Source organism: Tachypleus tridentatus, chromosome 7 (assembly GCF_004210375.1).
Source record: "Tachypleus tridentatus isolate NWPU-2018 chromosome 7, ASM421037v1, whole genome shotgun sequence".
NCBI lineage: Eukaryota > Metazoa > Arthropoda > Merostomata > Xiphosura > Limulidae > Tachypleus > Tachypleus tridentatus.
In genome coordinates this window covers 8,391,119-8,416,130 of record NC_134831.1, presented here as the reverse complement: position 1 = coordinate 8,416,130, position 25,012 = coordinate 8,391,119, and the positions used below count along the sequence as shown (strand labels likewise).

General features: G+C 33.3%; 1 protein-coding gene across 2 annotated transcripts in view; it reads left to right on the top strand.

Moving 5' to 3' along the window:
• The first annotated feature begins 2,038 nt into the window (after positions 1 to 2,038).
• LOC143255061 (nephrin-like) overlaps positions 2,039 to 25,012 on the top strand; it is a 78,739-nt gene continuing 55,765 nt past the window's right edge. For both annotated transcript variants that reach the window (XM_076510109.1, XM_076510110.1), the window contains exon 1: positions 2,039 to 2,227. In XM_076510109.1, coding sequence (XP_076366224.1) covers positions 2,164 to 2,227 — 64 coding nt within the window. In that variant the 5' untranslated portion in view covers positions 2,039 to 2,163. The remainder of the gene's footprint in view (positions 2,228 to 25,012) is intronic.

Here is a 25,012-nt window from a genome sequence, read left to right as displayed (position 1 = left end):
AGGGTCGCGGGTTTGTATCCCCGTCGCGCCAAACATGCTCGCCCTTTTAGCCGTGGGGGCGTTATAATGTGACAGTCAATTCCACTATTCGTTGGTAAAATAGTAGCTCAAGAGTTGGCGGTGGGTGGTGATAACTAGCTGCCTTCCCTCTAGTCTTACACTGCTAAATTAAGGACGGCTAGCACAGATAGCCTTCGAGTAGCTTTGTGCGAAATTCAAACAAACAAACAAACAATGGTAACGAAAGACACAAGGTGTGATATAAAAGTAAAATTATATCTGAATTTTATCGAAATACAAAAATATAGGACTGGACGACAAACTAAAAACTCTTACTAAGATTACGAGCACAATAATTGTTCATTTATATATATATATATGCATATACATTTCATATTGTATTCATAGTTCCTTTTAAGCAATATTATGACTTTCAAGAATGGATAGGAAAACAACAAAATTAATTAAAATGAATGAGGAAAAGTCCCTAAATCTAATCCATAAATTCTGTTTATTTCTCGTATAACAAAATATGTGACACACACAGAACACTAAATCATAATATATTGCAATATCACTAATCTTATAAGGATAAGCACTATAGCTGCCCAACCCAAATCTCTACTGATCCATTCTCTGGAAAACTAGTCTTTATTATCTTGCTCCCCTTGACAAGAACTTTCCCGGGAATGTCTTTTTTCTTTATTTCAGGATGTACTGACGATAAAATAATAATATTATTTGACGAAGATTTCCCCACCTCGATGGGTCGAATGTGGAGTGTGTTTGTTTGGTTAAGTGCAAATCTACACAAAAATTACGGCACTAGCCGTCCCTAATTTAGCAGTGATAAACTAGATAAAGTAAATTAGTCAACATCACCCTCCGCCAACTCTTGGGCTGCTTTCGTTAGAACAAATAATGGGATTTTATTGTCAGTCTAATAAAGCACGCCGACTGCCGGAGCATAAGTCTTAATTTTTTTCCTTTAGTGATGGGACTCGAATCAAGGGACTTCAGCTTCACAAATTACCAGGATTTACTTTACAAAGTATGAATATGAAACAAAGCTAAGTGATTATTATTGTAACACTTGGACACAAAATAATATCCTTATCAGTAATACTAATATTGTTTTTTGCAATATTTTCTAATTCGTTTTCAAACGTTAGCCTTTACGTTTTTATTTTGACATTAACGTCACATATACTTATGTTTTCAATATGTATTCGAGTTCTTTCAGTACTGAAAACGAATAAAGCTCTCAGAATATAATATTATTTAGATACATATATTTTATATTGATCGTGTAAGATACGTCACGTTTTACACTATAATCTGTCATATCTAATTATTCATACGATAATTTGTTATACATGATCTTTCACACAACGATCTATTACATCTAACCATCCTTACAAGGATATATTATATCTAATCTTTCATACGATCTTATATACAAGTTAATTTATTATACCTATATGTCTTTAAATTTCAATACAGATTTATTTCAGTATTTAAAAATCTGTGTATTATACTAAAAAACTCACACAATTACAGAAACAAAACTATCTAAATTAGTTAAATAAAACATATCCATTCGATATCTCTGATAAAGAGAGATGCAAAAAATAAAACTTATTTAAATAACGCAGATTTAGCAAATTAATATTAGTGTAATGTTTAAATTTAAGAAAGTCAGTGTGTATACATATATGTGCGATTATGACAATTCTGTCAATATTTTGATATGGTTCCAAACTAATCATAGAAATTACTTTCGGGATAACGACAAAAAGTCTCGTATGAACAGAGCGCTATCTAGTGGCGTCACCAGGTGGAGCTTTGCATAACAGATAACGAGCCGCTTCATCTCTTGGAAGCAGAATGCCGAACTCAACACAAGTAAGCAGATGCGCCTTGCGCTTGCTTCGATCACTAGTACTGCGTGGACAAAATCATGGATTTAAATAGCTTTGAGATGTCCCATGCAACACGTACACTTGGGCTCAAGCTCGTGAAGTATTTATAAGTCAGGGAAAGCTGAAAGTAATCCATTCTCCTTTCAAATAACTTCTTCGTCCATTATTAGAAAATCCACCAACAGTGTAAAGCAGGCTAGAGCGAGAGAACTAATAGAGAAATCAACCACCAAACTATGAAATGAGGAAGTGGAGTTTTCATTACTATCTCTATTTGTTGATAATAAGCCCTGTTGTCCTCTCAGGTAAGATTTAATGTCTTTTTTATCCTTACGTTGATAATAAGCCCTGTTGTCCTCTCAGGTAAGATTTAATGTCTTTTTTTATCCTTACGCATATTATCTTCTTCGATTAAAATTTGTTGTTGTTACCTGGTCTTCATCTAGTTTCGATGTGTGTTTTTTATCATAAAGGTAACGAGATATCTCATTCAAAAAGGAATTTATTGTTCAACCGTCAGATCTCTTGATGACTATTATTGTTTGCTTGTGTATATAATATATTTAAAAAAATGAGACATTTTATGTTATTTTTGGTTATCAACTTTACCTTGGTTCATAAAGAACTATTTATCTTTTTACATTCGACATATTTTCGTTTAAGTAATTGAAGAACTTTTCTAGTGATTAGAAATAAATAAAATATAGACATACGCCACCAAAAAGGAGTGTATTTGATTATTTTGTACCCTAGTGAATTTTCGAATTGTATTGATCAAGTAAGTAAGGTACAACCTAATAAACTTAGATAACATTCAACTTACCTCATTGTAGAATTCTCAACAACCGCTTAAAGTAACTCGACTTTTAAATGTGTTTATCTGGTAATTCAACATGTGACCTAAAGTTATTAAATCAAATTTGATGGCCGATCCGATAGCTAAACTTATTAGCATATATAATAATTTGACAGCAAATATTCATTCACTAATTAGCCAGGCTATGTTTTTTATTCAACATGACGCATGATGATGGACAAAAAATATGCATTCTGCCTAACCAATGAATGAATATTTACCATAAAGTTATTATCAATGCTGTAAATCTAGTCACCAGTTTTGTCGCCAATTTTGATTCATTTCTTTACATCGCACGTTCAATCCTTTTAGTGGTTGTACCTTTTTTCACATATAATGTGATAAGATAACAAAAGTTTTTGTCCACACACGCAAACAAAGCGGAAAAAGTAAGAAAATGGCATTCGATAGTAACTAAATATTAGCTTTAGGCTTACAACCCTATTATTCGGAACAAACCTCTACTTTGCAGAACCAATCAGATGCTGGTAGTTTTCCTTTCTAAAACAATGTTAATACATCTCTTTATTACTAAACCATGGGATTTAGATTACTGTTAACATCACCCCAAAAAGTCGGCACAGTGATACCATGCATTGTTATTTAATGTACAGTGATACCATGCATCGTTATTTAATGTAAGTGATACCATGCATCATTATTTAATGTACAGTGATACCATGCATTATTATTTAATGTACAGTGATACCAAGCATCGTTATTTAATGTACAGTGAAACCATGCATCATTATTTAATGTACAGTGATAACATGCATCATTATTTAATGTACAGTGATACCATGCATCATTATTCAATGTACAGTGATACCAAGCATCATTATTTAATGTACAGTGATACCAAGCATCATTATTTAATGTACAGTGATACCATGCATCATTATTTAATGTACAGTGATACCATGCATCATTATTTAATGTACAGTGATACCAAGCATCATTATTTAATGTACAGTGATACCATGCATCATTATTTAATATACAGTGATACCAAGCATTATTATTTAATGTACAGTGATACCAAGCATCATTATTTAATGTACAGTAATACCATGCATCATTATTTAATGTACAGCGATACCAAGCATCATTATTTGATGTACAGTGATACCATGCATCTTTATTTAATGTACAGTGATACCATGCATCGTTATTTAATGTACAGTGATACCAAGCATCATTATTTAATGTACAGTGATACCATGCATCATTATTTAATGTACAGTGATACCATGCATCATTATTTAATGTACAGTGATACCAAGCATCGTTATTTAATGTACAGTGATACCATGCATCATTATTTGATGTACAGTGATACCAAGCATAATTATTTAATGTACAGTGATACCATGCATCATTTTTTAATGTACAGTGATACCATGCATCATTATTTAATGTACAGTGATAACATGCATCATTATTTAATGTACAGTAATACCATGCATCATTATTCAATGTACAGTGATACCAAGCATCATTATTTAATGTACAGTGATACCATGCATCTTTATTTAATGTACAGTGATACCATGCATCGTTATTTAATGTACAGTGATACCATGCATTATTATTTAATGTACAGTGATACCAAGCATCATTATTTAATGTACAGTGATACCATGCATCGTTATTTAATGTACAGTGATACCATGAATCATTATTTAATGTACAGTGATACCAAGCATAGTTGTTTAATGTACAGTGATACCATGCATCATTATTTAATGTACAGTGATACCATGCATCATTATTTAATGTACAGTGATACCATGCATCATTATTTAATGTACAGTGATACCAAGCATCATTATTTAATGTTCAATGATACCATCCATCATTATTTAATGTTCAGTGATACCATGCATCATTATTTAATGTACAGTGATACCAAGCATCATTATTTAATGTACAGTGATACCATGCATCATTATTTAATGTACAGTGATACCATGCATCATTATTTAATGTACAGTGATACCAAGCATCATTATTTAATGTTCAGTGATACCATGCATCATTATTTAATGTTCAGTGATACCATGCATCATTATTTAATGTACAGTGATACCATGCATCATTATTTAATGTAATTCATAAAATTTAGCAAATTTATGCTTAAAAGTTGACAATGAATAACAACCATGTACTCGCATGATTCTTTTGAGAAGTGGACATAAAAACTGTTAATCTAGTTTACTTGGATTAACCAACACTTATTAGTCTACGTGTACTTTCACCTTATAGTTGCTCTAATGTGAACGGTTTTGATGAATATTTTTTTCACATGTGGCGTTTATTTAGACCAAATTTTTACACATAATTGTAGGTTGTAATGATCTATCTGCTTGAAAACAAAAATCCATAAAAGTGAAGCATGTTTATCTATAAAATAAAATTTTCCTATATCCGGCGTCAAGAAAGAAAGTTTTGGAAAAATTGGAAGTTTTATATCTCACGTATTTCTTAATGAATTGCTATCAAATTTGCTATGCGAAGTAAATTACCAGTATAGAATATTCAGGAAAAAGTTATAATATTGTGGATTACCACAGTCTAATATACAGAAGGTGGGAAATGCTAAACTATCACTCCTGTTAACAACATACGTGTTTTGCAGATTGTTTTAGCAGCACAACACAATACTGCGTGTTTTGACAGCATTTTAAAATAACTAATTGACCTAATTGTTAAATGTGTTTATCCAATGAATTCTAAATAGCCGCTCAAAATAATTGTGTCACTGGATTATTAAATGTGTTTACTCCATGGAACATTTGCTTAATCTGACTATATGAGTGGATTTTTAAATGTGTATACTCAATGAATGCTGAATAGCTAGTCATAATAAATTGTAACTGGATTACTAAATGTGTTTGTATGCCTGGTTAATTCTTAGCACTCGCTTAATCTATATGTGAGACTGGATTATTAAACTCGTTTACATTTTGTATCGCCAAAAGAATGCGTGTTTGTGTGTTTTCTTATAGCAAAGCCACATCGAGCTATCTGCTGAGCTCACCGAGGGGAATCTAACCCCTGCCTTTAGCGTTGTAAATCCGTAAACTTACCGCTGTTCTAGTGGGGGGGGGTCGCCAGAATAGAGTAATATTCAAGTTATTATGACCAAGCTGTAGAGTTAAGTTTATTAATCCACACATTTCTCTTGAATGTGTTCGTCCTCCTGACAGTGGTAGTGGCCCGTCATAGCTAGGTGATTAAGACGCTAGACTCGTAATCCGAGGGTCGCTGTTTCGAATCCACGTCGCACCAAACATGCTCGCCCTTAAAGCCGTGGAGGCTTTATAACGTTATGGTCAATTACACTATTCGTGGGTATAAGAGTAGCCCAAGAGTTGGCGGTGGGTGGTGATGACTAGCTGTCTTCCCTCTAGTATTACATTGCTAAATTAGAGACGGCTAGCGCAGATAGCCCTCGTGTAGCTTTGCGCGAAATTCAAAACAATCAAACAAAACAGTGGTTGTATATTACGTTTCTGTTTATACGTCAGGGAGTTAGTCATTTCAAGGAAAAAGAAATTCACATAAAGTTTGAAGGTGGCTTGAATAGTTTACAAAGAAACCTCATAATCAGTTTAACATAGTATCACACATTTTATCATTATCAGGTACAAATATTTTACCCACACACAAAGATGTGTACAAAGTATGAAGCTGTAAGATGTTCACGGCGTGGAGTAAGACATGAATACCATTAACGCAGGTTATCCAGTATTTCATCAAGAGCTATAAACATACGTTAAACATTCAGAAGTTGCAGCTCATCAAAATATTTCAATGAAAGGTATATAATTCAGTAATGCCATACTTCAGAGAAAATACGTTGTCACAAATTAAAGGCAATAGTATCCCAATAATCAGGATAAGTTGCATTCTGGGACTATTTTGATCTATCACTGATTAAGCCACAAACGCAGATAGCTGTTTCTTTATCTTTCCCCAAGGAAATCATGGTGTGAAGCGCAGAGTTAGAGTGTTGTTTTACTGAAACTCTATTATCCCAACATAAAGAAACGACGGTCTTTCTGTAAAGAACTCATTAAAAATGCTCTTTGACTGGAACTGTTTGATATTCGTCCCTAAATAAACGACGGTCTCTCTGAAGGACGTTGAAAAACTGTTGTTTGACTGGAACTGTTTGATATTCTTCCCTAAAGAAACGGTGGTGTCTTTGTAAAACATACCGTCAAAGTGTTGTTTTACTGGAAACGTTTCCTTACGGATAACCGTTTTGATAATCTTTGTTTTAACTTAATATCCGTGTTAGTCTTTCATACTAAGATGCTACAACATTATAAAATAAGACGTTGGTGAATGAAAAATTAGCAATCCCTATGTAAACGTAACATAAACAGCAAAAAGAAGTTATACGTGTAAACATTGTTCATTTAACATTGATATTAAAATATGTCCATTGAAAATAATTTTTTAAACAGAGAATGTCCAAAGCATTATTTATTACGCACGTTTCACTTTCTAATAAATTCAGTATTATGTTCATTATTATAATTGCATTATTTATTAAGCAAGCTTCACTTCCCATACAAATTTCGTATTACGTTCATTATTAGAATAGTGTTATTTGTGATGCAAGCTTCACTTCTCATACAAATTTCGTATTACGTTCATTATTAGAATAGTGTTATTTGTGATGCAAGCTTCATTTCTGATACAAATTTCGTATTACGTTCATTATTAGAATAGTGTTATTTGTGATGCAAGCTTCATTTCTGATACAAATTTCGTTTTACGTTCATTATTAGAATAGTGTTATTTGTGATGCATGCTTCACTTCCCATACAAATTTCGTATTACGTTCATTATTAGAATAATGTTATTTGTGATGCAAGCTTCACTTCCCATACAAATTTCGTATTACGTTCATTATTAGAATAGTGTTATTTGTGATGCAAGTACAAATTACGTTCATTATTAGAATAGTGTCATTTGTTATGCAAGTTTTAGTTTCATGAATCTGTCGCACATTATTCATTAATTAAATGAGAATGTTTCTCAACTCCCGAAACATTGTTTATATCTCACTCTCAACATGCAATCAAGTTGGTGTAAAAAAATGAATATATCAAACTTGATCCGAATACTGTAATTAGAACTATTTACAAGAATACGTTTTGATATATTTTTTATTTTGTGTTTAACCAGCGTTACGTTCTATATACGTTTTATGGTTGTTAGAAGCAAAGCTGCACGTGTGCTCTGCTCATCGCAGGTATCGAAACCCAATTTTAACCTTTAAGCCTACAAACAATACCACTAAGCTCCAGAGTGAGAACATAACTGTGTAGATAAAATTGTCTATATGGCAATAAAAACATACAACACTGATATTAACTCTACTCTCTAACTTATTATAAACCATAATAAACCAATTTAACTATAAGAATAAATTATTTTATTTATAATCTAAATTGTGTTGACTTTTTCAGACCAATTTGTATGTACATAATCGTATTTATTGGCATTATTGTGTTATTTATGCTACAAGAAACTGTGCCTAACACGTGTACTTATAACATTTAGCTTCGAAGCATACTTCGCTGCAAAACCTGTAATCATTTAACATCCAAACAAACCTGCAATCAGTGAACGTTAAATGTTAAATCACGTTGCAAACAAATCTTCAATCAGTTAACACTCGAACGTGCTACACTGCCGAAATTTAAATCACGTTTAAGTTAAAACATATTACGTTGCATAATCGGTAAACGTAACTTAAAGTTATTTTGTTAGGGACCCTGTAGTAAATTACATTGAAAAAATAATACGTTGCAGAATGTGCAATAGTCTTATGTTGAAACATGTAACAAAGAAGAACCTACGATAATTCAACATTCAAACATATTATGTTGCACAGCCTGCAATCAATTAACGATGAAACATATTGCAGAACGCACAAGATTAAGTTAAGAAAACTGCGTTGCAAAATCTACAAAGTTACAGATTAGACGTACAACGCTGTTCAGTCTGCAAACCTAAATATAAATATATTTCGTTGCGCATGTACTTACGTTAAAAACTTCCATCCATAATGTTCCTTCTCAACGCTTTAAATAAAATAAGTTACAAATAACACATCTTCCTTCGCACGTAATGGAAGGGATTCGATGAAATGACTAGATATCTTAGTTAAGCTTCAAACTAGGAAAAACACTCAAAAAGAAACGGTTGTATAAAGAGACAAGACATCTGATTAAATGTTGAACTCTACATAATGACTATATTTATGAGGCTTATCTTAAAACTACTATATATCTTTAAGTCTGGGTGAGTTCCTTGAAATAACTCTTTTGACAAATTCTGAATATGAGTAATATTCGAATTTTTTTAAAACTCAAACTTGTCTTCAGAAAGTGTAATAAAAAGTAACAATCCAAAACCCCTCATGAATACGAGAAAATTTATTGCTTCTAAAAATATTGCCCATTAGTCAAGGTGATGTAGGGTTGTGAGATAGAGAGTCTCATTCCCGCAAGATTACATGGCATAATATAGGGGGCGCTGTTAGCCTAATATGTCACTTTATCAGATGCTCATAGTGAGAAAGAAATGTGACTTTAACTAATACTAAACATTAGTTTATTCAGAGTTCTTTTCTTATCAAATAATCAAAAAGCTAAAAGCCTTTGAAAAATAAAGTATAATTCTTATCAAAAAAGATATAACTTCTGTTTTTAATATAAGTATTGCAACTGGCATTGCAAAATAGTTACAATGTATATAATACGACATGTATTGTACGTTTTAATATTTGTGTTACAAGTTTTCTTCTACGGCTGAAAGAGCGAGCATGTTTGGTGAGACAGGAATTCGAACGCGTGGCTCTCAGATTGCGAGTCCAGCAGTCTAACCACCTGGCCATGCCGGGCCGGTTAAGAATGGAAGGCTTACGAAATTCAAGGACATAAAATATGTTTGGGTTGTGGCTGAGTCGTAAGAATATTCTTAAACTTAAATTAAAATGATACATATGATATGATATATGTTCTGGCGGTCTTGGGCAACTCTTTTCCTAACGAATAGTGGGAATTTCCGCCACTATTCGTTGGCAAAAGAAAACCCTAAGAGTTGGAAGTGGGTGGTGACGACTAGATGCCTTCATTCTAGCCTTACACAGGTAAATTAGAGACGGCTAGCTCATAGTCCTCGTGTAGCTTTGCACGAAGTTAAAACAAAAAAAAAAAAAAAAAACGTTTTCAACTAAAAGTCTAAATCATGTGATTTGTAATACAACATCATTGGTTTCTATAGTCTCATCAGAAATGCATTTATTTAAAGTGTTAACAATGTAAAAGCCAGTGAATTAGACAACATTATGCCAAATTTCACTGAAATAATGACCTGTCGTTATCAAGTTTACAAAAACATGTAAAATAGAAACGATATAAAAAGGCAGAACCCACTGGTTCATCTCCTCTTCAAACATGAATGCACTTTCACTTAAGACCAAGAGCACAGGCATTAGTCTGATGTCTGTCAAAAACTGTGTCGTGTATGTTTACAAAGCGGGAAGTGAGTCTTCCACTTTCCAACTAAAATACAAATATTTATTCGTACATGAATAATGTCTCCTTCACAAGCTGTAAATGTTGTTAACGGAGATTTTTATTCTGAAACACATTAGAAAGTCCAGCAAGTATTCTCAATAACCAAGACACCGAGTATATGACAATACTTCCTGTCCACCATTAATACTGAATGTGAGTTCCACCTAAAACAAACTATACTATTTTGTAATTCAAACATAAAAATATTTAGCTCTATTACCCTACTGCTTTCTAATGGTGATTTGTTTGTTTGTTTAGAATTAAGCACAATATTACACAATGAGCTATCTGTACTCTGCCACCACGGGTATCGAAACCTGGTTTTTAGCGGTATGAGTTTACAGACATCCCGCTTTGCGACTGGGGGTGAGCATATAATAGTGAACCTTTCTTTGTCAAGAGGAAATAAATTTTTAATCTTTGTTTTAAATTGAATTTTGATCCTTTTTGTATTCATAATGTTTGTATTCACAATGTTACTGTTTGTATTCACAATGCTACTGTTTGTATTCAGAATGTTTGTATTCACAGTGTTACTTTTTGTATTCAGAACGTTTGTATTCACAATGTTACTTTTTGTATTCACAATGTTACTTTTTGTATTCACAATGTCACTGTTTGTATTCACAATGTTACTGTTTGTATTCACAATGCTACTGTTTGTATTCACAATGTTACTGTTTGTATTCACAATGTTACTTTTTGTATTCACAATGTTACTGTTCGATTCTTCTTGTATTACGATGTTTGCTGAAATTATTTCGCCAACATTTTTCTATCTCGACTTTCTTTTAAAAAAATCCATTTGTTGGATAATGTACTTCTTTTTGGTTTTCAGTTCGAGTCCATATTTATGATCGTTTATAAACATCTCCTATTGCATTGCATACTTGTATTCTATGAGCCATACACCGCTGCTCGTATTTCATGAGCAAATACGTATTCATGGAGTCCTTTTGATTCGTCAGCTATATTGGAATAAAAACAAAAAAAACACAATTTTATTTAGCTTTATTAACAATATTTTAGTAGCACTAAATTAGATTTTAAAATATAGGTAAGGAAATGGAATGATTTTTCGGTGTGTATTTATTTTTTCATAGGGAAGAAAAATTAAATATATTGAACACGTGTTAAATGAAATGATTGTATTTTCATTCATCCCACAAACGGAAAAAAAATCACTTCACAATTTTGATAACGTCTAATCTGTTTTCCATTGGATAATATAAATTAAAAGACGTAAAATGAACTTACAACGGCACGTAATGCATCAGTGGCAACATATTTATGTCTTTCCAAATATTTTAAGTAAACAAATTATTTGAAGCCTATTAATTTATGCTGTCAAAATCTGTACTTAGGCCTAAACGTTTACATTCTCGACCTGACCCACAGTCACACCAAATTACACGAATTTAGAAACAACGAACAAACGTGTTTTTATGCCTTATAAACATAAATTTTGGAAAAACAAAAGCGTGTCAAAGGTCATTCGTATGGGCTTGACTTTGTTTTTTTAAAATAACAGTATTCATATATTATATTACACAATGTAACACAAATTTTGTTTGTGGATAGTTTGCGTTATTTCTTTATTGTTTATGTTTTAAAAGTACAGAAAATGGTCATTATTCCCTTCAAACTTTCTTTTGTGACCTGGATAATGAACTTTAGAAATTAACATATTTTCTATGTTAAAACGGGCAAGGTTTGAATAAAACAACATCTGAGTGAAGAAGCTTGAAAAATTTTGGTGACCCTTCCTCTGACTTGCGACTTGCACACTTTCATCTAACAAATCCCACTCCTTGAACCTAGATTTCAAAAGCTCGGCATTCGACTTTGTTAGACCAAGACATCTAATCACGTCATTGAGGTCTCTTTGGTTAGGGTAGATGCACCTCTGAAATTGTAATCTGCATCTTCAACGTCTACCTCCTCCTCTGATTTGCTTCTCTCTTCTGAGGATGGCTGCTTTCTCTCTGACGGAGTGGATACAGAGACCTCAGGGCAGTGTAGCACTAGAGCGATGGATGATGGAAGGTCCTGATACGTGATAACAAATGCATTATTGCCATCCTAACGTTTGAAAGGTCCATCATGAAGAAGTAGCAATTGCTTGAGTGGTCAATGGGTTCACGCCAAATTCTTGGAATAGCAAACTTCATGGCTCTCTTTTCCCCTCTGTACCATCCTACAAAAGAGCAAAGTTAAAATTATTGTTTTGAAGAATTCATTTATTTCATCCACAACTAATGTGTAAGAGATTCATGCAAAATATTTTGTGATATTTTTTCTATACTATTAGAAATTTTAAAAAATATGAAAGATATTTAACTTTTAAAAGGTCTAAAATTTGTATAATATAAAATCTTACTATTCAAGCAAGCAAACATTGTTCTTCTTATCTTCTAGAGTATTTTTGCAGTCGTCACAGGTAAAATGAGGTGCCCAGGGTTTGTCTTGATCCCTGACAGGCATGCCGAAATATGTGTTGTAGGCTTCACACATTTTAGCACATGCTGTTTCAGAGCACTTTTGCGCTCTTGTCTTGATAAACTGGCTACATACATAGCAGAATGCGTCTGCAGAATATTTGTGGCTTCTTGATGCCATCTCTGATAAAATCAGATAGGTCTATGTGTTCACTTTGACAGCTGGAACTAAACTGAAGTGGGGAGTTGTGAGCCTCTGTATATATATTACTATGGAAAGTTTTAGAAAATCCTAAACGGTTCTTGAAAATTCTCGTAAGTTCTACAACATTCTAGAAAATTCTTGAACGTTCTACAACATGCTAGAAAGTTATTGAAAATTCTTGTAAGTTCGAGAAAATTCTCTATAAGCCACTGAGCACTGAATCTACCTGAAATGTTCTCCAAAATGGGTAAATTTGAAAATATCATTACCCAGGTCACAAAAATAAAGTTTGAAGAGAAAAATAGGTATTTTCCATTTACTTTAGGCATAAGCAATTGGGAAATAACACTTTCTGCCCAGGAATAAGTAAAAGTAAAAATTTTGTTATCAATGTATTTCAGCGTATAAAGTGATTTTGTCATGATTGACATAGCAGACATACTACGGCGAAACATAAACATCTGAATTTTTAAAAGGATGGACACTGGTATTTCCTGAAACTGAGTATTTAACGGTCAATGTCTGAGTTTTACAAGTATGGTTTAGTTAGTTTTGGCCTTCGCGGAAAACTACACGAGGGCTATCTGCGCTAGCCGTCCTTAATTTAGCAGTGTAAAACTAGAGGGAAGGCAGTTAGTCATCACCACCCACCGCCTACTCCTTGGGTTATTCTCTTACCAACGAATAGTGGAATTGACCGTCACATCATAACGCTCTCACGGCTTAAAGGACGAGCATGTTTGGTGTGACGGGGAGTCGAACCCGCGACCCTCAGATTACAAGTCGAGTGCCTTAACCACTTACATTAGAGATGTGACGTGTTGTTTATAAGAAGACTTGAAAAATGAGTCAAGTACGTTTCATTAAGATGTTGTTTTGTCTGATGAAATGTGACAAAAATTTGTGGTATGAAATATAAATAAAATATCTAACGGAATAATAAAGTTCTGTGATAATACGTGATTCTTAATTTACTGTACTTCCTTTACCGGCTATTTTGTACTTTTATGGGAAATAAAAATGTTTAAAATGTCTTTGACTGTTCTTCTACGATACCATACGTTCAGAATACACACACTAGCGCAGTTGTCAGGAATATATCAGTTTAATAACCCGAAAGATGCTGGGTACTTGCGCTCGTAAAAATATTTAAAAATAATAAAACAATAAAAATAATAACGATGGAGAACATTAATTTAAAAGTAAGAGAATACTAAGAGTTACATCCAATGTTTGGAAATGTTAGATCCTTTACAGTCTAAAGTTTAGGAAATAATTTCTACAGGGTTTTATTTTAACTAAACTGAATGTGATGGACGCATTCCACCTTACTTCATGTACTTAAGCTCAAAGTAACATAGCATCATAAATCAATGAACTTATCAGCGGGCATGGAGCTGTCATATGTGTGTGAATAAAGGACTTGGAAATTTTAATATTTTATTTAAAAGGTTTCTAGATCTCTCTTCATTCATTACGGGATTTGCAGAGAAACTGAACAGTAGAGTATTGTTGTGATGGAATTATAGACTTGAACAATACCTTAGAATGATATGATTTGTCTATTTGTTTGCACTTTTATCTTGTATTAACTAACGAGAGTGTCTTTTTAAATAAATAAATATATATATATAATTATCCTAATTATAAATACATTTCGATTCTTACAGTTTCTTATTAATTTCGTTCAAACCTACAAGAGTGCTATCTGCGCTAGCCAATCCAAATTTTAATTGATAAACTGGATAGAGAAGGTATACAGTCATTAGTGACCACCGGTGACTTTTGGGCTAATAGTGAGATTTCACCGTCACTCTTGTAGCACATCCATAGCTCCAGTGTGGAGTGAATTTTTGTGGTAAAGGGACTCGAGCCAGTAATTTTCCGATGCACAGTCAATGGTGGATACTTATTACTAAATTATGAATGTCCATTAAAATTCGAAGGTGAACATTTTTAAACATACAAAAATGCACTTATAGCTTGGTAAAAATGTTCTATAAAACCTTCATTTTACAACAAAGGATTATGGTGGAATAACTCTGTGGTGGAATTTAGCTAAGATATCATGCCTTTTGGAAATACTGCTAGCAATGAGGAAGTGTTTTTCTGATGGGGTGGTATAAATCACATTTTTACGTTGTTGTTAGTAATATAACTTAAAAGGATGTCCGATAAGAACAGTTTTTATAGGGTTCATTTTAGAAATATACCGACCGTTTTTTTTCAACATTTATTTACCTCCTATTGTAGAAAATGACATAGTGGAGAAACAAACAGGAAGTTGAAATTCATAGACAAAGCAACTCTTGGCCGTACATCAGATCCACGTAATACATCACAACGTTTTTGTTTATTAGTGTTTCTTCCGAGGAAAATGCTGGTATGATTGGACTTTAAATCGTAATGTATCAAGCGGTATGTTCGTTTGAAACCAATTGTTGAAATCTAGACACTGAGGCTTCATGATAACACGCCTGCTAGGGGCTAACGTCAGTAAAAGATGTGTCAATAAGCGTTCTGATCTCTAGTACCTCAGCACGAGAGAAATATTGGCACATGCTCTCAGTTGAATGAGGTATGATTTAAATTATTGCGCCTCTTACCGTCTTATGTTTGACGCTAACAAAATGATTATTTTAAACCTGATATGTATGAATAGGTTTCTGTGTGTCCTATTACTTTTCAGTGTAATACATTATGTGCATGTAAAACCTATTAGTCGGTGGGATTTTCTGGACCTTTAGTGGTAGGATCTCTTGTAAAGTGTACAAGGTTTGAATATTTATGTCTCGTGTCACTTTGTTTACTTTACCATTTTATGTTGTGTGTCACTAGGTATTGCAGCTCTTTTTCACGTGTCACTCTCGTTATTACAGTAGATTGTTGTATTACTCTAATTATTACAGCAAACTTGTACCGTACCACCAGTAAATAATAGTTTATTAAAGATGTTTGCCATGTGTCTCTCTCACTCGTTACAAGAGCAAGTCATCCCTACCAATACGTTCTATAAGTCAAAACAAAATTAATAATAAGTTTCCAACTGAAAGTATATTGAGCTAGAAAGTTAACACAAACAACCGAAGAAAGAAAAAAAGTACAACTGGGAATTTTAAGAGGTTACTTGAGTTTAACAACATTATACTTAACTAAATTGTAATCAGATAACATTTAATTTAAATATGTTCCTTTACATCGCTTTACGTCAGGCTCACTTACATAGAGCCTAACTATCATCGTAAAATCGACATGCATCTTAATAGAAGAGCTATAGAACAATAGAAATAGAGCTGTAGAAATTTATATTTCAGAGGATATAAATATTGTACCAGATAAGTAGAGTGTTTAATATACATGCATATATATTGTGTGTGGAAGTGTATGAACTATAACGTAAGATTTATAGTCAGTGCTACTAACCACAGAAATTCACTCAGCCTTTTATATCCTTCTACACACTTGTTATTTTAAATTAAATTTTAATTTTGATAATTTCATTTGATTTAAAAACTAAGAAATTAATATTAGAAGAAATAAAAAAAAATTGATATATGAACGCTAAATGCAATTTATGTTTTCTTCATTAATTTTACAATTATCTGTCCTTGCATAAAATAGCATAGCAGAAATTAAACTTTGCTATTTTTATTGGTTAAAATAGCAAGAACAAGTGTAACCATTTACATATTTCTAATAACATGGGTATTTTTCACATACCACAATGGTATTTTAACCATTATCTCTTTATGAAGTCCACCTCAAACGTAAACCAAATAGACTTTAACACCTATTAGTCCATACCACATGAACCTTTGAATCTCTGGATGTTCAATAAAATATAGTTCTAATAATTACTAAAATTACATAAAATATCATCAATATACTGATTTTATATTTGTATGTAAGATTGAAGAGAACTATATAAGAGATACAACTGTTGAGTTTTTAACGAGACAGATTTAGTGTATGAAGTGCTTAAACTTAAAATAGAAAGTAAGGGGATTAACAGTACATGAAGAATGTTCAACTTGGAGAAATATTTCATTAGTGATAATTATGCACTAGTAACGTTGCGGTATAACAGACTTAGCAGGGCATTCAGTGTTACGGAATATTACAATGTTTGAACACAGTTATTGTTAGAAATGGTGAGATTTAATGACAATACAGTTATTGTTAGAAATGGTGAGATTTAATTGGAACATAGTTATTGTAAGAAACGGTGAGGTTTAATGACAATACAGTTATTGTTAGAAATTGTTATATTTGATAGGAACATAGTTATTGTTAGAAATGGTGAGGTTTAATGACAATACAGTTATTGTTAGAAATGGTGAGATTTAATTGGAACATAGTTATTGTAAGAAACGGTGAGGTTTAATGACAATGCAGTTATTGTTAGAAATTGTTATATTTGATAGGAACATAATTATTGTTAGAAATGGTGAGGTTTAATGGCAATACAGTTATTGTTAGAAATTGTTATATTTGATAGGAACATAGTTATTGTTAGAAATGGTGAAGTTTAATGATAATACAGTTTTTGTTAGAAATGGTGAGATTTAATTGGAACATAGTTATTGTTAGAAATGGTGAGGTTTAATAATCAGAACGCAGTGATACAAATTGTGAAGGGAAATATTTATTAGGTATAAATAGAAATTGTTAAGAAATTGTGAGTTGTTAAAAATACGTTTACTGCGTAGAATTTTTCGAAAGAGAGAATTTGAGCGTTACACTATGAATGATGTAAATTTGGAATATTTATATTGTACACAGAGTTAGATTTATTGAAAACTGATTAGTACAGGCGTTAAAATGTTGACGGTTGAACATTAAAAAGTGTTAAAAATGTTGACGGTTGAACATCATAAAGTGTTGAAAACGATGGCAACTGAAATTAGAGTTTGTTTATTTTTCAAAGACTGCAACTACCATATTACTAACTGATTAATTACATAGTTTGTAATAAATTAATTTTTACTTGAAAAATTTCGCATCTCAAAATAAAACCGAGATTAGAACACAAAAGTCTGGAAATAAATTGCTACTTATTATATGTCATGCTCTACTATAGAACACACGAACTTCGACTCAATTCACTGTCTAAATTCTAGACATACATTTGGAGAAAATGAGTTGAATTGATCTTTAGTTCACTGTTCTCAAATATGTTAAAGTTATCAGTATATACAAAGATTAATCTATAATATCTTCAAATTATATTTATTCAATATCATATTTCGATCTCAATTTTTTCATGATAGCTGTAAACCTAACCGTGTAATGACATGATATATAATACATGAGAGGAACGTTGATGACTTTCAGGGTTAACGACAACAAAATTGGGCAAAATCGTTATTCAGTAGCTGATTTTATCATTCACTCAACAGATCGAACATAAAGAAGGTAATTAGATAACATACGGATGTAGTTTTAGCTATTTGTGTTACTTTAACTCACTTTGTTCAGTTAAACTTAGATAATATTCTTTATAAACCAATCAGGAGGTTGTTTCGATTAATGTCCGAAATGTCGAGTGTTCTTTCTAAGCTTTCAAATCAATACACAAAAGATGAAAAACGTGGATCATGTTGACGTTTTTGAATAATCTCATTTTCAAAAAGTGAAAACAGAGACGTTTTAGTTCTACAAGTATTACTTGTAAGTACTTTAGCTATCATTTCGCAAAAATTAATATTTATTTCTAAACGTTGTGTAGAGTAATATTAACTTTAAACGTTGTGTAAAGTATTATTAATTTCTAAACGTTGTTGTGTAGAGCAATATTAATTTTTAAACTATGTTGTGTTGAGTAATATTAACTTATAAACTTAAGATTTATAATGCAGATTTATAATAATTTCTAAACGTTGTGTAGAATATTATTAATTTTTAAGCGTTGTTGTGTAGAGTAATATTGATTTTTTAAACGTTATATAGAATAATAGTGATTTCTAAACGTTGTGTTACGACTGTTACAGTTTACACGAATGTTTGTTCGTTTCTTTGTTTTGTTGGATTTTGCGTAAAGTTATATGAATGCTATCTAAATTCGCAGTACATCATTTTGATGTAATAAAGGGAAAGAATATAATAAACATCACCGTTTTTAGGCGACTTATATCACTCCTATAATACATCCACTGTCCTCAAAACGCGAAGTGCGACTTCTTTCTGTTTTCTCTATTCGTTGTTGTTGGCATTGGCAAGACGCGAACCTCAGTGAGACACTGATCACTGTGTTGTGGTAAGCCTGTTCATTATACAAAAGACCATTAACATAATTCAACCAGTTGCTTATTAAGTATTCACCTCCTCAGTAGCAGAGCGGTATGTTGGCTGACTGACAATGCTAGTAACTGGGTTTCGATATCCCTGGTGATCAGAGCACATTTTACAACAAACAAATTTACGTAATTACTCAAAGCGCTAAGTTCACAGGCTCACAACCGTGGTTCGTTTATTTGTTTGTTTTTGAATCTCACGCAAAGTTACACTGGAACCGTCCTTAATCTAGCAGGGAAAGGCTAGAGAGAAGGCAGCTAGTCATCACCACCATCCGCCAAGTCTTGGGGTACTCTTTTACTAACGAATAGGCAATTAACCTCACATTACAATGCCCTACGGAAGAAAGGACGAGTATGTTTGATGGGACGAGGATTCGAACTCGCGACCCTTAAGTTGTGTATCGAGTGTCCTAACTACCTGGCCATATTTAACTGATCCGTGGTTAAAATCCCGCGACGGATAGGGCACAGATAGTACAATGTATAGCTTTGAGTTCAAACAACAATAACAGTATTTGTTAACATGTACTAAGCTTTCGATTTTCTAGTCGATTCCTTAATAACATATTCTATGTTTTTTCTCTTCTTCTTGCTTTGTATGCCGAGAATAAGAATGTCCATAATGGCCTTGTATTTATTGACCTATTACACAAATACGAAAGTAAAGCATTTTTAGTGTGGCTAAATGGATTCTCAGCTCCTAATTAATGATTCTTGTCAGTTTTCGTGAGCAGTTGTATACGTATTTAGCCCCATACAGAAGAATAATGGACGTTCTCTTGTAAGATAAGCGGGCATGTAATACAGTATTGGGCTATAACTAATATCGACAAAAGGTGTCGCTGATTAACAACAACAATGAAAGAGGTTACGGTGTACATTTCCAGTTGTTTATAGCACATAGTAGTTTTAGCTTGTAAAGAAATGTGTTTTAACTTAGATAGGAATTAATTTATAATGTTGAAAAACGTGACAATCTCTATCAATAGCACCCACCGCCAACTCTTGGGCTACCCTTGCAACTTGTTTACCGCCCCAGTGTTCGAAGTACAATTACTTTTTGGCAGTAAAGACATGCGAACATTGAACCCATAAATCTACATTCCGCCACACGTTCGACCGCAATGGAAAATAAGAAATATATGTCCAGTTGTTCTTATACATTGGCTCACTCACAATGACCATGAGCTCTGGCGTGATAAATTTGTTATAACTGTATTTCTCAATAATAAATGTTGCTCAATTGACAATAGAATCAATAAGTTTACATATTTAATAATATGAGATAGATTTAGCTATTGACATCTTAGATTAAACAATATTTTTATGTGGCATAGCCATGACGCACATTAACGATGCCAGATAGATTTGACTATAAGCTTCTTATAGTAAGCAATATTTTTATGTGGCGTAGCTATGACGTAATGCTCAATTAATATTTATTGGTATCTAAACAAATATATTTTTTCTGGTTTCCAGAAGATAGAGTAGTAACTGTTCGGACTTAAAGCGCTAAAATCCCAGACAGATTTGGCTATAAGTTTCTTAAAGTAAGCAATGTTTTTATGTAGCGTAGCTATGACGCCCCTTTAACTATGCCAGACAGATTTAACCATGAGTACATAAGAGTAGACAATATTTTTATATACATTTTATTGTCGCTTTATCTAACTTCTTCCGATACCATGAATCAATAAATAAACATACTTTCGTGTCGAACAAAACCTACACAACGAGATTTCCGTAGTTTATACACCACAGAATATCGAACCTGGGATTTTAGCGCTTTAAGTCCGAACAGTTACTACTCTATCTTCTGGAAACCAGAAAAAATATATTTGTTTAGATACCAATAAATATTAATTGAGCATTACGTCAATTATACATACGTTCATATGACTGGATACTATTGTTTATATATTGTATATCCTAACAAAAAAGCAAACAAACAAAAAAACAATATGAATTTAGTACTATGACACTTATATACACTCAGCTGGATTGCATAGTATTAAACTCAATAATATTATCCAATATTGTAAACTATAATGTTCTTCTTTATAAAAAATGACCTAAATGGATCCCTTAAACATAGTATGATTAAACAGAATTACCATAAACCAGTAATTTAAAAATTTGTTCACACTTCTTTGTGGATAATCGCATATTTAGTGTTTATAGGTAATTAGAAAATCAGGAAATGTGAGAACTGTTTTGTTATCAAGGTAATAAAACATTAAACCAGTTGTGATTCGGAAACTTAAATGCCAACTTTAAACTAATATTTAGATAAGATAATTTCATTGACAATTTAGGTGAATAGTTGGTATTAATGAATGTTTTCTTTCTATGTTATTTTCCTTTTCTTCAGTGCATACCTTACATTTCATTTTCGTTTAATGTCGTTCTTTAGTAGTCGTTTGAGTTCAATAATATTACACTTTTTTCTTAATACTGTCTCTTTCTATGCAGATTGTAATACCGGTCTTTTTTCACAGTCTTAATAAAAAAAATCCATCTGGTGACTTAATGGTAAACTAGTAAAGCTAAAATTAAAGTTTCGATCGCCCCAGCTGACACAGCGAACGTAGCCTGTTGTGTTGTTTTGCGCTAAAATAAATAGAACTCTAAAAAAAAGCACATTTTATACCTGTTAATAGTGTGATGTCTGAAAACAACAAACGATGAATTAATGAAAACTCAGAAATAATCGTTTATTAAATTACACCACAATTAAAAAGCTGGGTATGCGGTTGTTTGACATTTCACTCTCATGTATGTTTGCTTAATTTGGATATCAGTTATATCACATTGAAAGACGAAAAACAATGTAGATTATTGTGTCAATGTGATAGTAATTTCTACATATTTATTAAATACATAAATAAAAGTCGTCCTCTAAAACCTAATAAGTTTCGTCAAAGTCAAAGTGTAATAACATTTTGAGCTGTAAAGACGAATGTGTTCGATTGTCCAAAAGCTAAAATAGTATGAAGTTTTATCATGCTATACATTATTTTCAGATGACTTAATAATATCAACTACAGATAGTAATTTACGTTGGATAACTTGTTTGTCTGTTTAAATTTGTTTCCAAATTTGATGTGATAATCCAGAGGGAAGGCAATTAGTCAAACATCACCCATAGTCAACTCTTGAGCAACTCCTTAAGAGTTGGAATTGACCCTAACTTTATTGCGCCCCCATAGCTAAAAGGAGAAAAAACATATTCGGTGATGGGGTTCGATCCCATGACGTTAGATAAAAACTAAATTTTGGTTAATTTTAAAACTTGCTTCTAGTTTAATTTGCTAGAAAATGAAACATGCTATTCCGCGATTTTTAAGAAAATTACATTCGTCTCAACTTTATTTTAAAGAAAACTACATTTGTCTCAACTTTATTTTTGCTGATTTTTAAATTTAAATTAAATGACGTTTTTCTGTAATTTTAAACTTCGTATAATTAAATTTCAATAACATATTAATTCGCCATTGCATTCAAACACGTAAAGAGTTTTCATTATTTTTTTGCTCTAACCGTTGTTGTGCATTTACCTTTCATTGAACAATACGAGAAAACTATACAAATGGGAGTTTCATTAGACCCGTGTTATTATCTTGGAAAATGAGAACAGTGATTCTTGTTGGACAGGAAAATGTTCGAAGTCCCATTAATAATGGTGTACCACTTCACCTCCCTGTAAATCTCATCTCGAACTCTTAACACGTGCCTAGTGGTTTTCCATTCACCCCATTAAATGAGAACCTGTGTCGAAGCCCCCCACTAGGAGTCGCAGACAGAAAACGAACTTTGTATTTTCACTGCACAATTGAGCAACTAATGATGCAGTTTACCATGGTAAAGGATTTCTAAACTACATTTCTGACGATCCTTAGAAATTAACTAGAACGTTTATAAAAAGAACGAATTGTATATAATAATCCGAAAGTATCAAGCGATGCACTATACAGAAGATATATTTTTCATGTTGTTACCTTGTGAGAAGAAATTGAATTGATAAGTATGTTTGTACATGCCATGTTTCTTTTCGAGGTATACTTTGAACACGTGTACGTCTCGTGGTAGGGAAGGATGATATGGACCGCGTCGGTCGAACTAAGTATAAAAGGTGTTTTCACCATTGTTGAATGTCACAAAAATACTTCTTAATAAATACATATATACATACATATATACTCTTCAAAAAAATAAACGCAAAATTGATATTTTTGTTATTTTAAAGAGAAATATATGTAATAACGTTACAAGCTCAGAGTATGTGATGTTACACGTGTTAAGGCACTGATTGTCAGACCAAAATTACAATTAAAGTTGTGCACTTTGAAAACGGAGGAAAACATCTGATTTTTCGCCAAAAAGCATTCGTGTCCAATAACTTTGTTTGAGAGATCTGCATGTTCTGCAAGTGCAACATGTGCAAAATCCCTATAAAAGTGACGGGTTCTCGGTTTCCATAGCTCAGTGTTAAGCCACCGACACGGAATACAGTTACGCTAAGACTGACTGAAGCACAACGCAACAACGCCATTGGTCGTTGGAAGCAGGCGAATCTCGATCAGATGTTGCCAGAGCTGTGAATGTCCACCCAAGCACCATCACAAGGCTATGAAATCGTCATCAACAACATGGATCAACTCGTGACCGTCCACGATCTGGCAGACCTCGTGTGACCACGCCCGCACAATATCGCAACATCCGGTTACGTCACCTTCGGGATAGGACCACCACTGCGACGTCTACTGCCTCAACCATACCAGGGCTGCGTAGGATTTCCAATCAGACCGTACGCAACCGTCTACGAGATGCAGGAATCCGACCTCTACGTCAAGCACGGCTGCAGTGGACTCGGGCACATCGGGTATGGTCTCATCGACGATGAAGGCATGTTTGGTTCAGCGATGAATCACATTTTATGCTTCGTTGGCAGGATGGAAGGGCCCGTATTTACCGTCGCCGAGGTGAACGTTTTGCAGCAAACTGTGTGCAGGATGTTGACAGATTTGGTGGTGGCAGCGTCATGATGTGGGCTGCCATCGCCTACAATGCCAGAACAGACCTTTTGCACATTCGAGGGAATCTTACGGTTCAACGATACGTTGACGAGATTCTTAGGCCCCATGTGCAACCCATCATGGTGAACGTCAACGACATTTTTCAACATGACAACGCCCGTCCTCACACAGCCCGACTCACCACTGTCTTCTTGAGACACCACAACATCAACGTTCTTCCCTGGCCCACCAGATCACCAGATGTAAACCCCATCGAACATCTTTGGGACGAGTTGGACCGACGTTTGTGACGGCGACGACCTCAACCGCAGACTCTACCTCAGCTTGCAGCAGCTTTGCAGGCTGAGTGGACAACCATTCCACAGGATGTGATTCGTCATCTCATCGCTTCCATGGGCAGGAGATGCCAAGCAGTTATTGATGCTCACGGGGGCATACTCGTTATTGACGTTGAGTGACGTTAAACTTCACCTAGTGAGCGTGGACTTCGCCTTTGCAGACTATGCATGTTCAGCAGTGAATGTGCAAAGTTTCACACATGTCATACAGAACTACCCGGAATAAACTTGTTAACAATATGTCTCAAATTTTGCCTTTTGCGTTTCTTTTTTTGAAGAGTGTGTATATATATATATACAGATAAAATAATTTGTTT